The sequence below is a fragment of the Eretmochelys imbricata genome, chromosome 7 (assembly GCF_965152235.1).
Source record: "Eretmochelys imbricata isolate rEreImb1 chromosome 7, rEreImb1.hap1, whole genome shotgun sequence".
In the NCBI taxonomy this organism is placed as follows: domain Eukaryota; kingdom Metazoa; phylum Chordata; order Testudines; family Cheloniidae; genus Eretmochelys; species Eretmochelys imbricata.
Genome location: NC_135578.1, coordinates 125884993 through 125899803, shown reverse-complemented (window position 1 = coordinate 125899803; position 14811 = coordinate 125884993). Strand labels below are relative to the sequence as shown.

The 14811-nt window shown below is 51.3% G+C and overlaps 1 protein-coding gene across 1 annotated transcript in view; it reads left to right on the top strand.

Annotated features, from left to right (window-relative positions):
• The window catches only part of ENTPD1 (ectonucleoside triphosphate diphosphohydrolase 1), a 98112-nt gene that overhangs the window by 69547 nt on the left and 13754 nt on the right, over positions 1-14811 (top strand). Inside the window, exon 3 of the mRNA XM_077823395.1 lies at positions 645-762. Within this exon, the coding sequence (XP_077679521.1) occupies positions 645-762 (118 nt within the window). The remainder of the gene's footprint in view (positions 1-644; positions 763-14811) is intronic.

The following is a 14811-nucleotide window of genomic DNA, read 5'->3' as shown; positions in this document are numbered from 1 at the left end:
AAACACATATAAGGTGGTATATTCTTGTTTGTCATAGCCTATAAGTGTTGGGGTACTTTGCCTTCATTCTTTGTTTGGCCAAGGGGACAGCAGAAATTCCTGTTGCTGACTGAACTGTTCCTTGCCATAGGGCACTCATGTTAGTGTACTGGTAACCACCGAGACAGGGCGCTACAACTGTCTTTGCAATAAACCTGGCCAAGTGCCTATGTCACTGAACCGTGCCTGTGGTCTTTCTTTATGAGTAACATGAAAGTCTGCTGAATGAGTGGGCTGTACTCGAGGTCTGCTAACCAGCTGTCTGTGCGGAGCTGGACAGCACGCTGAAAAAGCACACACGCAAGCTGACTGACAACCCTGCTGCTAAGCATAAGCAGACAAAGCAATTGCTTAGGGCTCTGAGCAGTTCAAGGGAGGGTCCCCTGTTCACTTTTTATTATAAGAACTTGCCTGTTTTAGTATGAGGAGTGGGGAATATTCCTGCTTAGGGCCCCCAATAGGCTAGCACCGCCTCTGCTGTAGCTACACTTACTAGTGGTCCCAGTAAGTGAAGAGTGCTCTTATCCCACTGTCTGGCCCCACTGACTACTATTCACAGTGTCCCGTGCATTGATCCAGAGATAACTGCTTTGTTTTATCCACAGTATGGGATTGTGCTGGATGCTGGTTCGTCTCACACTAACTTGTATGTGTATGAGTGGCCAGCGGAGAAGGAGAATGACACTGGGGTGGTGCACCAGGTGGAAGTGTGTAAAGTAGAAGGTAAGCCACCAGGGAGGAGGAAGGGGGGAACAGGAGGGGCAATGGGGTGATGAACAGATAGTCCAGGAGGAGGAGGGGATGGTGAAAATAATGTAATGCTCAACTGGTACAGCTTCCAACCTGCCCTAAATCACTTCTCGCCTGTGTAGAGGCCAACCTGCCTCTCCTGTTTGGTTTTGTTAATACAGAAATCAACAGTAAAATAACACAAAGCTAAGCTCTTACCATCTCCTCAGTGTGGGCTGCTCCTAGATTCTGCCCTCAGGACTGCTCCATCCCCACTCTAGATCCTGTCTACCAGAGATCCATTTCCATTTCCCTCATAGCCTGGTGGGGTAAAATGCCATCAGCTGCAGTGAGTGAGCAGAATTCAACTAACTTTTGCAGCAGAGTCAGCACCTGCTAACGGGGAGGTGCAAACACCACCATCCTGTTAGACACCTACTTGCCAGAGCTTTCTATGACCTTGCAAAACAGATAAAATATCCTTAATCGAATCACAATGCCGTAGAAAAAAATCTCTGCTGCAGAAGTGACCTCTGGGGATTCCACAAGAAATCCCAGCAGGCTGCTGAGAAGTCACCCAGTTTTACTGACCAGAACTACTGTGTCAAGTACATCCAGGACTGATCAATACACAGTGCATCTCTGATCACATCTACCCTATTCCCCATATAGTTGAAGAGTCTGATATGCTCTATAAGAGAAGTACCACATTATCTGCATATAAACATAACTCCTGTTCATCAGGGCAGCTGGTGTATCTGTAGTCTGTATTCCTGGACTAGTTCTTAAACATAAGAATGGCCAAACGAGCTATTAAATAACCACATAGACCCAGGCACCCAAATCATATTCAGGTTGGCAATACTTTCTTAAAATCATCATGTAAATGGGTCTTTGTGTGATCCAGGAAGCTCTTGGCAGGGCTGGCCCTAGACCAAATGCACTCCAGGCGAGGAGTGTCTTCTCCCCCCTCTGCACCCCCACATTTGTTAAACTTTTGAATACCTTATTTTTTACAGTTAACAATAAAACAAGGTTCACAGTGTCACTGCTGGGTTCTCACTTCACTTCAGTTCGTTCTTATATCTCTCTGACTGGCGATGCCCCACCCCTTAGATATCCACAAGGGCATGGCTGACAACATTCTAGGAGGTTCGAAGAAAATGTAGTTCTCAGAAAGTCTAGAATGTCCATGAGTTTCTACAAAGGTCCAGGACATTCTAGGAGGTTAGTGAAAAATTTATCCACGTATAGAATACCTGAAACATTTTACTTCAAACATTCTATTTTCCCTTTTGTCGCTAACAACAAAAACAGCCCCCCAAGTCTGGCGTCCCTCACACCTGACATCCCAGGCGCTCTCCTGGGTCACCTGCCCCTAAATCCAGCCCTTGTTCTTGGTGCCAGCTGGCATAAGGCACAGGGGGTGCATAGGGTTTTACAGGAATCCCCTGGGCAGATGCATATTAAGGTCACAAAAGGGTGGCATGTAAGGTCTCTGTCAAGAACCAGAATCCCTGGTTGTCATAATCTCTTTGAAATGCATATGCAGATAATAATTAAAGAGTTATGTATCTATACTGGAAATTATGTTCTCGTACCCTTGGAGTTAAGACAGGTAACCATGAGATGACAGGCCTTAAACAGATTCCTTTGAAGCAGGAGATAGCAGACATTTACCTCCTGTCTGGTCATTGTGTCTCACAACATAACGCATATGGAGCCAGATGCTGATTAGAAGATTGCACAGTCGACAAGAAAGGACAGTCACAGGAAAAACAATCAGCAGAGGGTGACCTGTTTATGAAAAAGAACAAAGGATGGTTCTGATTTAAGTAAAGGTAGCAAGAGACACCCTGCATCCTTCTCCTAGGCAATAAGCTGACAGGTGACTTATCTCATAAAAAGGGATCAGAGCCTGCCTGGCTGGAAAACACTGGTGAGCAATACTTTATTAGACATGAGAGTATCAGTAGTAGGTGAGATCAGTTGAAGCAGCCAAGCTAGAAGTGCATTCAAGAGCAGGTATCAGGGTATGTGGAATGGTGGGCCCTTTATTCTTGAATATTCTTTTCTGACAGTGCAAGGAACCTGAGTTTGCACAGGGCAAGTCCAGGCATTTCCCTGATGGGAGCAGAGGATGTTACATCTGCTAGAATCTAGGATGCAGTGTTTTTTGTTGGGTTTTTTAAATTGCTATTTCAAATTTATTGGTTTTAAGAAATTGTAAATGTCATTAATGGGGTGTATAAATACCAACGTGGCAGCTGGTGAAAGATGGTGTCTGTGCTGGATCAGACAAGAGGTGAGGTGTTGGTATTTCACTGTGACTAGTTATGCCAGAGGAGCCTACAGGCTGTTATAAGGTGTGTCAGGTGTTCTTGGACCTGCCTGTACAAGGGGAGGGGAGCATTTGTGGTCACTCCTGGGAATATAGTGTTACCCTTTTGACCTGAGCAGTTAGCCAATATTGAGGGTCTTGCAGGCTGTTTCCACTAAGAGATTTAAAGAATGTCATCAGTTTCAGGTGTACATAAAGATCTGTCCTTCTTCGAGTGATTGCTCGATTCCAACCAGGTGTGCACACACCGCAAGCACGGTCGTCGGAAAGTTTTCCCTTAGCAGCTCCCGTTGGGTTGGCTGTGGAGCCCCCTGGAGTGGCGCCTTCATGGCGCTCAGTATATGACCCTGCTGACCCGACCCCCCTTCAGTTCCTTCTTACTGTCCGTGACGGCCATTGGAACTGCATTCGCTTGCCTTGCAAGTGCTTCCCTTAGTTTTCTTCTTTAGCCTGTAGTTTCTAGTCTAGATTTCAGTTAATAGTTAGTTTAGTTTAGTGTATATAGTAGTTTGGGTTAGGGTGCGGAGGCAACCCCTATCCCTTACCTCCACTCGGCTCCAGGGCATGCCTCAGGGCCAAGGGTTTAAACCTTGCGGGTCCTACGGTAAGCCCATGCCAACGGGTGACCCCCCGCCCCCCAACGACGCGTGCCTGAAGTGTCTGGGGGAAGAGCACCAAACAGACAGGTGCAAAATCTGCAAGTCTTTCCGCCCTTGAATGAAGAAAGAGGGATTTCCATCTGAAACAACTTCTGATGGAATCCGCTCTCCGTCCACAGCCTGCCACAGAGTGCCGGGATCCGGCCCCAAGGACATCAGTGTGGAGTGCCCCGGCCTCAGTGCGCGACACGGTACCGAGGAAAGACTCTGATTCAAGAGACCCGCAGCACCTGCTCCCTGGCACCACAAGCGGCGCACTCACCAGTGCCGCACAAGCATCACAAGAAGACGGACAGGGGTTGTTCCCCGGTGCCAGACGCCGTGCCAGGCGCAACAGCAGTGCATCCCACAAAGGAGCACTCAGCACCCAAGGACCAGGAGTTGGCGCCGTAGACTCCACGGACAGAGAGTGCCAGGTGGAGGAGTTGCAGTCCCCCTCCATCCCAGACACTTTCAAAGCCACCAGGGACCTGATAGAAATGACGGCCCCTCAACCTCTGGTTATCAGGGACAAAGCCCCTGGTATTGCCGTGCCTGGCACCATCTAGGAGCAAGCCGGCCATGATGCGGCGATCACCTTCCTCGGCTCTGCACTGTTCACCCCGGCACCGTTGGGTTCACCATTCCCGAGGCACCGTTCCCCAGCTTGGGACCCCGTGCATGGTTCCGAAGCTCGGTCCCTATCAGCGGCCTCTCAGCACCAGTCCCCATCAGTGGACTCTCGGCACCAGCGGAGCAGCATTGGTCCCCGTCAGCAGCCTCTCAGCACCAATCCCTGGCACAGGAACATCGGCACCGGTCCCCAACTCAATACCACTTGGGGCCACCATGGTCACCACAATCTGGATCAGTGTCATCTGACTTGTGCAGGGACTCATTGGTGCAGAAGTGAGGCAGCAGCAGCATGGCCTCCACATTGGCAGCTACAGCCTCAGTGGCCTCTTTGGAATCCCTGGGCTTATCCCTAGGCCCAGGGCTCATTCTCCAGGGGCACTCAGTCAGTAGCCTCCGAGGCCCGAGCACCTCAGTATAAAGATTGGAATTGACACCAGCACAGGGCCTGCAGCCTGTCCAGGACACCGTCGACGCAACCACAACTACAGCCCTGATAGCCAGCCAGACTACCATTGAATCATAGAATCATAGAATCATAGAATATCAGGGTTGGAAGGGACCCCTGAAGGTCATCTAGTCCAACCCCCTGCTCGAAGCAGGACCAATTCCCAGTTAAATCATCCCAGCCAGGGCTTTGTCAAGCCTGACCTTAAAAACCTCTAAGGAAGGAGATTCCACCACCTCCCTAGGTAACGCATTCCAGTGTTTCACCACCCTCTTAGTGAAAAAGTTTTTCCTAATATCCAATCTAAGCCTCCCCCACTGCAACTTGAGACCATTACTCCTCGTTCTGTCATCTGCTACCATTGAGAACAGTCTAGAGCCATCCTCTTTGGAACCCCCTTTCAGGTAGTTGAAAGCAGCTATCAAATCCCCCCTCATTCTTCTCTTCTGCAGGCTAAACAATCCCAGTTCCCTCAGCCTCTCCTCATAAGTCATGTGTTCTAGACCCCTAATCATTTTTGTTGCCTTTCGCTGGACTCTCTCCAATTTATCCACATCCTTCTTGTAGTGTGGGGCCCAAAACTGGACACAGTACTCCAGATGAGGCCTCACCAATGTCGAATAGAGGGGAACGATCACGTCCCTCGATCTGCTCGCTATGCCCCTACTTATACATCCCAAAATGCCATTGGCCTTCTTGGCAACAAGGGCACACTGCTGACTCATATCCAGCTTCTCATCCACTGTCACCCCTAGGTCCTTTTCCGCAGAACTGCTGCCTAGCCATTCGGTCCCTAGTCTGTAGCGGTGCATTGGATTCTTCCATCCTAAGTGCAGGACCCTGCACTTATCCTTATTGAACCTCATCAGATTTCTTTTGGCCCAATCCTCCAATTTGTCTAGGTCCTTCTGTATCCTATCCCTCCCCTCCAGCGTATCTACCACTCCTCCCAGTTTAGTATCGTCCGCAAATTTGCTGAGAGTGCAATGCACACCATCCTCCAGATCATTTATGAAGATATTGAACAAAACCGGCCCCAGGACCGACCCTTGGGGCACTCCACTTGACACCGGCTGCCAACTAGACATGGAGCCATTGCCATTGCCGCGACAACAGTCAGTGCAGAACCCACAGGCACTGACGAGGAGGACGCTAGAGAGCTGGATGGTCAGGAGCACCCGGTACTGCTTCTAGCTTCCTCATCCTCGTCCCCAGACAAGGCGGTTGCAGGGACTTCGACCTCATAACCTCCCCCGATAGACCACCATGCGCACCAGGACTTCTTGCGCAGAATCGCCCGCAACATGGGATTGCAGGTGGAGGAGGTTATCGAACCAGAGGACCCCATGGTCGATATCCTGACGCCGGAGGGTACCTCCTAATTAAAACTATACAGAACAATACAAAATGCTGTGGCAGACCCTGGCATCGATTTTCCCCTACGGTGAGGTGCGTGGAGCACAAGTACTTTGTCCCATCCAAGGGATATGAGTACTTGTTCTCGCACCCACAGCCCTGCTCCCTAGTAGTGACCGTGGAGAGGGAGGGCCGGCAAAGACCGATCCCAAATCCAAGGAGTCTAAAAGATTAGACCTTTTTTGGTGGACCTTCTACTCAACGGGGGGCCTGCAGCTGAAGATAGCTAAACAACAAGCTATCCTCAGCAGATACAACTTCAACTCGTGGACCTCCATATTGAAGTTCAAGGAACTAATTCCATCAGACTCCAGGGCTGAATTTGAGGCCATTATTGATGAGGGGAAGGTGGTGGCACGAACCTCTCTTCAAGCCTCCCTTGTTGCACCGGACTATGCTGCCTGCACCCTCTCATTGGGGTTAGCTATGAGAAGGGGTTCATGCCTGCAGGCATCTGGACTTACCCCCAAAGTGCAGCAGACTCTTCAGGATCTGCTCTTCGAGGGCACAGGTTTAATCTTCTTCGAGTCATTGCTCATGTGCACTCCAATAGGTGTATATAAGTCCCTGCCAACCCACCAACTGCTCAGTTCCTTCTTACCACCAGTGACGGTTAGTGGAGCAGCTCAGTCTCTTGCATTTGCAAATGCCTACCAAGTGATTCCCTTTTCTTAGTTGTAAATAGTTATTAGTTAGTTATATAGTAGTTTGTAGTACCTGGGCTTACTTCGTGGGGCTACTCACCCACCCTAGTTTACCCAGGCACCAGGGCATGCCTCAGTTGAAGGGGTTTAAGGCATGCAAGAGGTGTGTGAAACTTATGCCCACAGGCGATCCACACGCTGCCTGTCTCAGGTGCTTAGGAGAGGGCCATCAGACAGATAAGTGCCCAATTTGCAGGAATCATAGAATCATAGAATATCAGGGTTGGAAGGGACCCCTGAAGGTCATCTAGTCCAACCCCCTGCTCGAAGCAGGACCAATTCCCAGTTAAATCATCCCAGCCAGGGCTTTGTCAAGCCTGACCTTAAAAACCTCTAAGGAAGGAGATTCTACCACCTCCCTAGGTAACGCATTCCAGTGTTTCACCACCCTCATAGTGAAAAAGTTTTTCCTAATATCCAATCTAAACCTCCCCCACTGCAACTTGAGACCATTACTCCTCGTTCTGTCATCTGCTACCATTGAGAACAGTCTAGAGCCATCCTCTTTGGAACCCCCTTTCAGGTAGTTGAAAGCAGCTATCAAATCCCCCCTCATTCTTCTCTTCTGCAGACTAAACAATCCCAGCTCCCTCAGCCTCTCCTCATAAGTCATGTGTTCTAGACCCCTAATCATTTTTGTTGCCCTTCGCTGGACTCTCTCCAATTTATCCACATCCTTCTTGTAGTGTGGGGCCCAAAACTGGACACAGCACTCCAGATGAGGCCTCACCAATGTCGAATAGAGGGGAACGATCACGTCCCTTGATCTGCTTGCTATGCCCCTACTTATACATCCCAAAATGACATTGGCCTTCTTGGCAACAAGGGCACACTGCTGACTCATATCCAGCTTCTCATCCACTGTCACCCCTAGGTTCTTTTCCGCAGAACTGCTGCCTAGCCATTCGGCCCCTAGTCTGTAGCGGTGCATTGGATTCTTCCGTCCTAAGTGCAGGACCCTGCACTTATCCTTATTGAACCTCATCAGATTTCTTTTGGCCCAATCCTCCAATTTGTTTAGGTCCTTCTGTATCCTATCCCTCCCCTCCAGCGTATCTACCACTCCTCCCAGTTTAGTATCATCCGCAAATTTGCTGAGAGTGCAATCTACACCATCCTCCAGATCATTTATGAAGGTATTGAACAAAACCGGCCCCAGGACCGACCCCTGGGGCACTCCACTTGACACCGGCTGCCAACTAGACATGGAGCCATTGATCACTACCCGTTGAGCCCGACAATCTAGCCAGCTTTCTACCCACCTTATAGTGCATTCATCCAGCCCATACGTCCTTAACTTGCTGACAAGAATACTGTGGGAGACCGTGTCAAAAGCTTTGCTAAAGTCAAGAAACAATACATCCACTGCTTTCCCTTCATCCACAGAACCAGTAATCTCATCATAAAAGGCGATTAGATTAGTCAGGCATGACCTTCCCTTGGTGAATCCTTGCTGGCTGTTCCTGATCACTTTCCTCTCATGCAAGTGCTTCAGGATTGATTCTTTGAGGACCTGCTCCATGATTTTTCCAGGGACTGAAGTGAGGCTGACTGGCCTGTAGTTCCCAGGATCCTCCTTCTTCCCTTTTTTAAAGATTGGCACTACATTAGCCTTTTTCCAGTCATCCGGGACTTCCCCGGTTCGCCACGAGTTTTCAAAGATAATGGCCAATGGCTCTGCAATCACAGCCGCCAATTCCTTCAGCACTCTCGAATGCAACTCGTCCGGCCCCATGGACTTGTGCACGTCCAGCTTTTCTAAATAGTCCCTAACCACCTCTATCTCCACAGAGGGCTGGCCATCTCTTCCCCATTTTGTGATGCCCAGCGCAGCAGTCTGGGAGCTGACCTTGTTAGTGAAGACAGAGGCAAAAAAAGCATTGAGTACATTAGCTTTTTCCACATCCTCTGTCACTAGGTTGCCTCCCTCATTCAGTAAGGGGCCCACACTTTCCTTGGCTTTCTTCTTGTTGCCAACATACCTGAAGAAACCCTTCTTGTTACTCTTGACATCTCTTGCTAGCTGCAGCTCCAGGTGCGATTTGGCCCTCCTGATATCATTCCTACATGCCCGAGCAATATTTTTATACTCTTCCCTTGTCATATGTCCAACCTTCCACTTCTTGTAAGCTTCTTTTTTATGTTTAAGATCCGCTAGGATTTCACTATTAAGCCAAGCTGGTCGCCTGCCATATTTACTATTCTTTCGACTCATCGGGATGGTTTGTCCCTGTAACCTCAACAGGGATTCCTTGAAATACAGCCAGCCACCTTTTCTGCCCTGCCTGTCCTTCCTGAACAGTTTATAACCATCCATGACAGTACTCCAGTCATATGAGTTATCCCACCAAGTCTCTGTTATTCCAATCACGTCATAGTTCCTTGACATCACCAGGACCTCCAGTTCTCCCTGCTTGTTTCCAAGGCTTTGTGCATTCGTATATAAGCACTTGAGATAACCTGTTGATCGCCCCTCATTCCCAGTATGAGGCAGGAGCCCTCCCGTCACAGACATTCCTGCCTGTGCTTCCTCCCGGTACCCCGCTTTCCCACTTACCTCAGGGCTTTGGTCTCCTTCCCCCGGTGAACCTAGTTTAAAGCCCTCCTCACTAGGTTAGCCAGCCTGCTGGCAAAGATGCTCTTCCCTCTCTTCGTAAGATGAAGCCCGTCTCTGCCCAGCACTCCTCCTTCATGGAACACCATCCCATGGTCAAAGAATCCAAAGCCTTCTCTCCGACACCACCTGCATAGCCATTCGTTGACTTCGATGATTCGACGGTCCCTACCCAGGCCTTTTCCTTCCACAGGAAGGATGGACGAGAACACCACTTGCGCCTCCAACTCCTTTATCCTTCTTCCCAGAGCCACGTAGTCCGCAGTGATCCGCTCAAGGTCATTCTTGGCAGTATCATTGGTGCCCACGTGGAGAAGCAGGAAGGGGTAGCGATCCGAGGGCTTGATGAGTCTCGGCAGTCTCTCCGTCACATCGCGAATCTTAGCCCCTGGTAAGCAGCAGACTTCTCGGTTTTCCCGGTCAGGGCGGCAGATAGATGACTCAGTCCCCCGGAGGAGAGAGTCCCCGACCACCACCACCCGCCTTCTCCTCTTGGGAGTGGTGGTCGTGGAACCCCCAACCTCAGGACATCGCATCTCATGCCTTCCAACCAGCGGAGTCTCCTTCTGCTTTCTCGCCCCAGACATATCATCTGGTCCACTCTCCGCAACGGTACCTGTGGAGAGAACATGAAAGCGGTTAGTTACCTGTGTCTGTGTTACTGGAACCCGGACATTCCGCTTACCTCTTCTGGAGGTCACATGTTGCCAAGCTTCTTCACTGGCCTCTTGGCTCCTCTGTGCAACCTGCTCTATATCCTTAGAGCTTTGTGCCCCTAGAAGCATATCCTGAGTTTTGTCCAGAAAATCCTCAGTTCCTCGTATGCAACGCAGGGTTGTTATCTGTTGCTCCAGACCTTCAATCTTCTCTTCCAGTATGGAGACCAGCTTGCACTTTGTACAGACAAAGGAGCTTTAGACCCAGGACTAAGAGAGAGCAGGACTATCATTTAAAGCTCCTCCTGATGGTGTCGGCCCTCCAACCCCAGACGGCAATGAAAACGGCACTCGCATCATCAGTGCGCAGCACCTCGGCCTCAGTGCGGGATGTCCTGGCACCGTGCAAGGACTCCTCCAAGGAGCACCGGCGCCGCTCCCCAGCTCGTAAGGCCAGTGCTACCAGGCAGCACCGCTTACAGTCTTAGAATCATAGAATATCAGGGTTGGAAGGGACCTCAGGAGGTCATCTAGTCCAACCCCCTGCTCAAAGCAGGACCGATCTCCAGGTAAATCATCCCAGCCAGGGCTTTGTCAAGCCTGACCTTAAAAACTTCTAAGGAAGGAGATTCCACCACCTCCCTAGGTAACGCATTCCAGTGTTTCACCACCCTCCTGATGAAAAAGTTTTTCCTAATATGCAACCTAAACCTCCCCCACTGCAACTTGAGACCATTACTCCTTGTTCTGTCATCTGCTACCACTGAGCACAGTCTAGATCCATCCTCTTTGGAACCCCCTTTCAGGTAGTTGAAAGCAGCTATCAAATCTCCCCTCATTCTTCTCTTCTGCAGACTAAACAATCCCAGTTCCCTCAGCCTTTCCTTATAAGTCATGTGTTCCAGTCCCCTAATCATTTTTGTTGCCCTCCGCTGGACTCTTTCCAATTTTTCCTCATCCTTCTTGTAGTGTGGGGCCCAAAACTGGACACAGTACTCCAGATGAGTCCTCACCAATGTCGAATAGAGGGGAATGATCACGTCCCTCGATCTGCAGGCAGTGCCCCTACTTATGCATCCCAAAAAGCCATTGGCCTTCTTGGCAACAACGGCACACTGTTGACTCATATCCAGCTTCTCGTCCACTGTAACCCCTAGGTCCTTTTCTGCAGAACTGCTGCCGAGCCATTTGGTCCCTAGTCTGTAGGAGTGCATGGGATTCTTCCGTCCTAAGTGCAGGACTCTGCACTTGTCCTTGTTGAACCTCATCAGATTTCTTTTGGCCCAATCCTCTTAATTTGTCTAGGTCCCTCTGTATCCTATCCCTACCCTCCAGCATATCTACCTCTCCTCCCAGTTTAGTGTCATCTGCAAACTTGCTGAGGGTGCAATCCACACCATCCTCCAGATCATTAATGAAGATATTGAACAAAACCGGCCCCAGGACCGACCCTTGGGGCACTCCACTTGATACCGGCTGCCAACTAGACATGGAGCCATTGATCACTACCCGTTGAGCCCGACAATCTAGCCAGCTTTCTATCCACCTTATCATAGAATCATAGAATATCAGGGTTGGAAGGGACCTCAGGAGGTCATCTAGTCCAACCCCCTGCTCAAAGCAGGACCAATCCCCAATTAAATCGTCCACCTTCAGTGCCACATAAGAAAAAGAAGGTGGACAGGGGTCATTCCCCCATCAAGAAGCCACGAGGGGATTCTAGCAGGGTGCATCCTCCAGCGGGCAACCCACAGTCTGGACCTTAAGGCCTGGCACTGTTGACTCCAGTCCCAACTGGAGGCCTGTCGAGTCCAGTGCTGGTGGACTCCCCGATTTGGGAGGATTTGGAGGAAGAGCTCGACCTCTCCTCCATGCTGGATAACTACGAGGCAGCACGGGACCTCATTGCCATGACGGCGCAGTCCCTGGCCCAGCAGGTGCGGGCTCCAGCACCACAAGCTTAGCCACTGTCAGTGGCACAAACAATGGCACCAGCTGCAGTGTCTATCCCGGTGCTGCACATGGCTCCAGCCCATGATTTTACAGCGCTGCTCACCATCACCCCGGTACCATTCCCCGGCATCATCCAGCTCCGCTCCCCCGTGGTTGGGCACAGACTACTCGTCCGAGTCAGGCACTGAGTCTTCTGTCTCTAGACGCAGCCAGTACCGCTCCTGGCACTGGTCTCAGCACCGCAGACCGGTGGACTCATTGGCACCGGTGGTCACCTGGCCGCCCCAGTGGCAGGGCCCAGTACAATGGCCCTTTTGGACTCCTTGGGCCTACCACCAGGCTCAGGGTCAGGGCTCCAGGCCAGCATCGGTGACATCTGCTCCCTGTTCCCCCACCCCCCAACAAAGTTGCTGGCTCGCCACACCCCCCCAGGTCTCCTTAGGACCCCACACGAGACAGGGACTCTGGGCTGTCTCATTCAGTGCAGTGCTTGAACCAGCATCCATCAGTTATATTGGAGACACCTCCAGTCAGAGGTGCTCTGAGGTACCTGACCCAGCCACCAAAGAGCCAGAAGGGCAGGAAGACCCTGTCCCATGAGCCTCCTCCTCGCCGGATGAGATGGGCACCACCACCACCCTTCCGGCGATGGACACCAGGGGACACCAGGACCTTCTTAGAAGGGTGGCCCTAAACCTGAATCTCCAGGCAGAGGAGGTCACGGAGGAGTCGGACCCAATGGTTGACATCCTTGCTCTGGAGGGTCCATCTAGGGTGGCCTTGCCCCTAATAAGAACGAACCAGAACACCACTAAGGTGCTCTGGCAGACTCCGGCCTCTATACCACCCACCACTAAAGGGGTGGAGAGACACTATTTTGTGCTGCAGAATGGGTACGAACACCTTTTCACCGACCCCCAACCAGGGACTCTGGTGGTCAATGTGGCAAATCATAAGGAGTGGCAAGGGCATCCAGGTCCTTCGCCTAAGTCATGAGACTCTAAGAAGCTGGACCTTTTCGGCTAAACGGTCTATTCAACTTGGGGGCTTCAGCTTCGAGTGGCCAACCAGCAAGCGGTACTCAGCTGCTGGGCTTTCAACTCTTGGAGCTCATTGGCAAAGTTTCAGGAGTTGCTCCTGGCTGACTCACGCAAGGAGTTTAATGCGCTCCTCAAGGAGGGCAAGGTGGTCTCGAGAACCTCCCTCCAGGCTGCGTTAGATGTGGCGGACTCAGCAGCACGGACTATGGCCACCGCCATTACAATGAGGCGCAGTGCGTGGCTGCAGGTGTCGGGCATACCACCTGAGGTCCAGAACACGATTCAGGACCTCCCCTTTGACTGTGCAGGCCTGTTCACCCAAAATATGGACTCTCGCCTGCACAGTCTTAAGGACTCGTGGTCGACTTCGAAGTCTTTGGGGATGCACACCCCTGCACCTCAAAGAGCCTTTTAAGCCTCAGCCCCCGTCCCGCTTCTACTCTGGGCCTCCTAGGTGAGACTCGTCCAGGAGATGGGGCAGAAATAACAGGAGGCGCTCGCCACAGTCCTTCTCAGGCCAAGGCCAGGGTTCGGCCAAACATCTCCCGGGCCCGAAGCCAAACCTTTGAAGATGCACCCGAGGATGGAGCATCAGTATTGAACTTGGATCGTTACCCCCACCTTTGTGAATCGACCCTCCTGCTTCCACCGTGCTTGGTTCCAGATCACGTCATATCACTGGGTCCTCAGCACGGTAGGGGTGGGATATTCTATCCAATTCTGTTCCCTCCCACCCTCCTTCCCTGTCCCTCTTCAGGGATCCTTCTCACAAACAGTTCCTTTTTCAGGAGGTGCAATCACTCCTTGCTTTAGAGGCAATAGAGAGGTTCCTCAGGAATTCAGGGGCAAGGGGTTCTACTCCTCTATTTCCTCATCCCCAAGGCCAAGGGTGGGCTCCGGCCTATCCTAGATCTGCGAGACCTCAACACATTCGTAAGGAAAGTGAAGTTTCACATGATCTCTCTGACCGGCGTCATTCCTTCCCTGGATCCAGGGGACTGGTACGCCGCCCTCCATATGTCCATTATCCCGGCCCACAGACATTTTCTTCGCTTCATGGTCAGCGGCCAGCACTACCAGTTCAGGGTGCTCCCGTTTCGGCTCTCAGCGGCCCCCCGGGTATTCACCAAGTGTATGGCGGTCGTGGCAGCCTTCCTCCGTAAACATGAGGTGCAAGTGTTCCCGTACCCGGACGACTGGCTCATCAAGGCCAAGTCGCAAGCACAGGCTGCAGATCATGTGTCTCTGGCCTGGGCCACATTCCGCAGTCTGGGCCTCGTACTGAATGTGCCCAAATCCACACTAGCCCTGATGCAGAGAATAGAATTCATAGGGGCTCTCTTGGACTCCACGCAAGCCAGGGCTTCCAAGCACTCATGATCATTATCAAAAACCTTCTCCGATTCCCCACAACCACGGCCAGAAATTGCATGAAACTGTTGGGACATATGGCAGCCTGCACATATGTGGTCCAGCACACCAGGTTATGCCTTCGGCCCCTCCAGGCATGGTTGTCGCGGGTGCACAGCCCAGGCAGGGACCCACTGGACACGATAGTGACCCTCCCCCCTCGCATTCTCGAGTCTCTCCACTGGTGTCT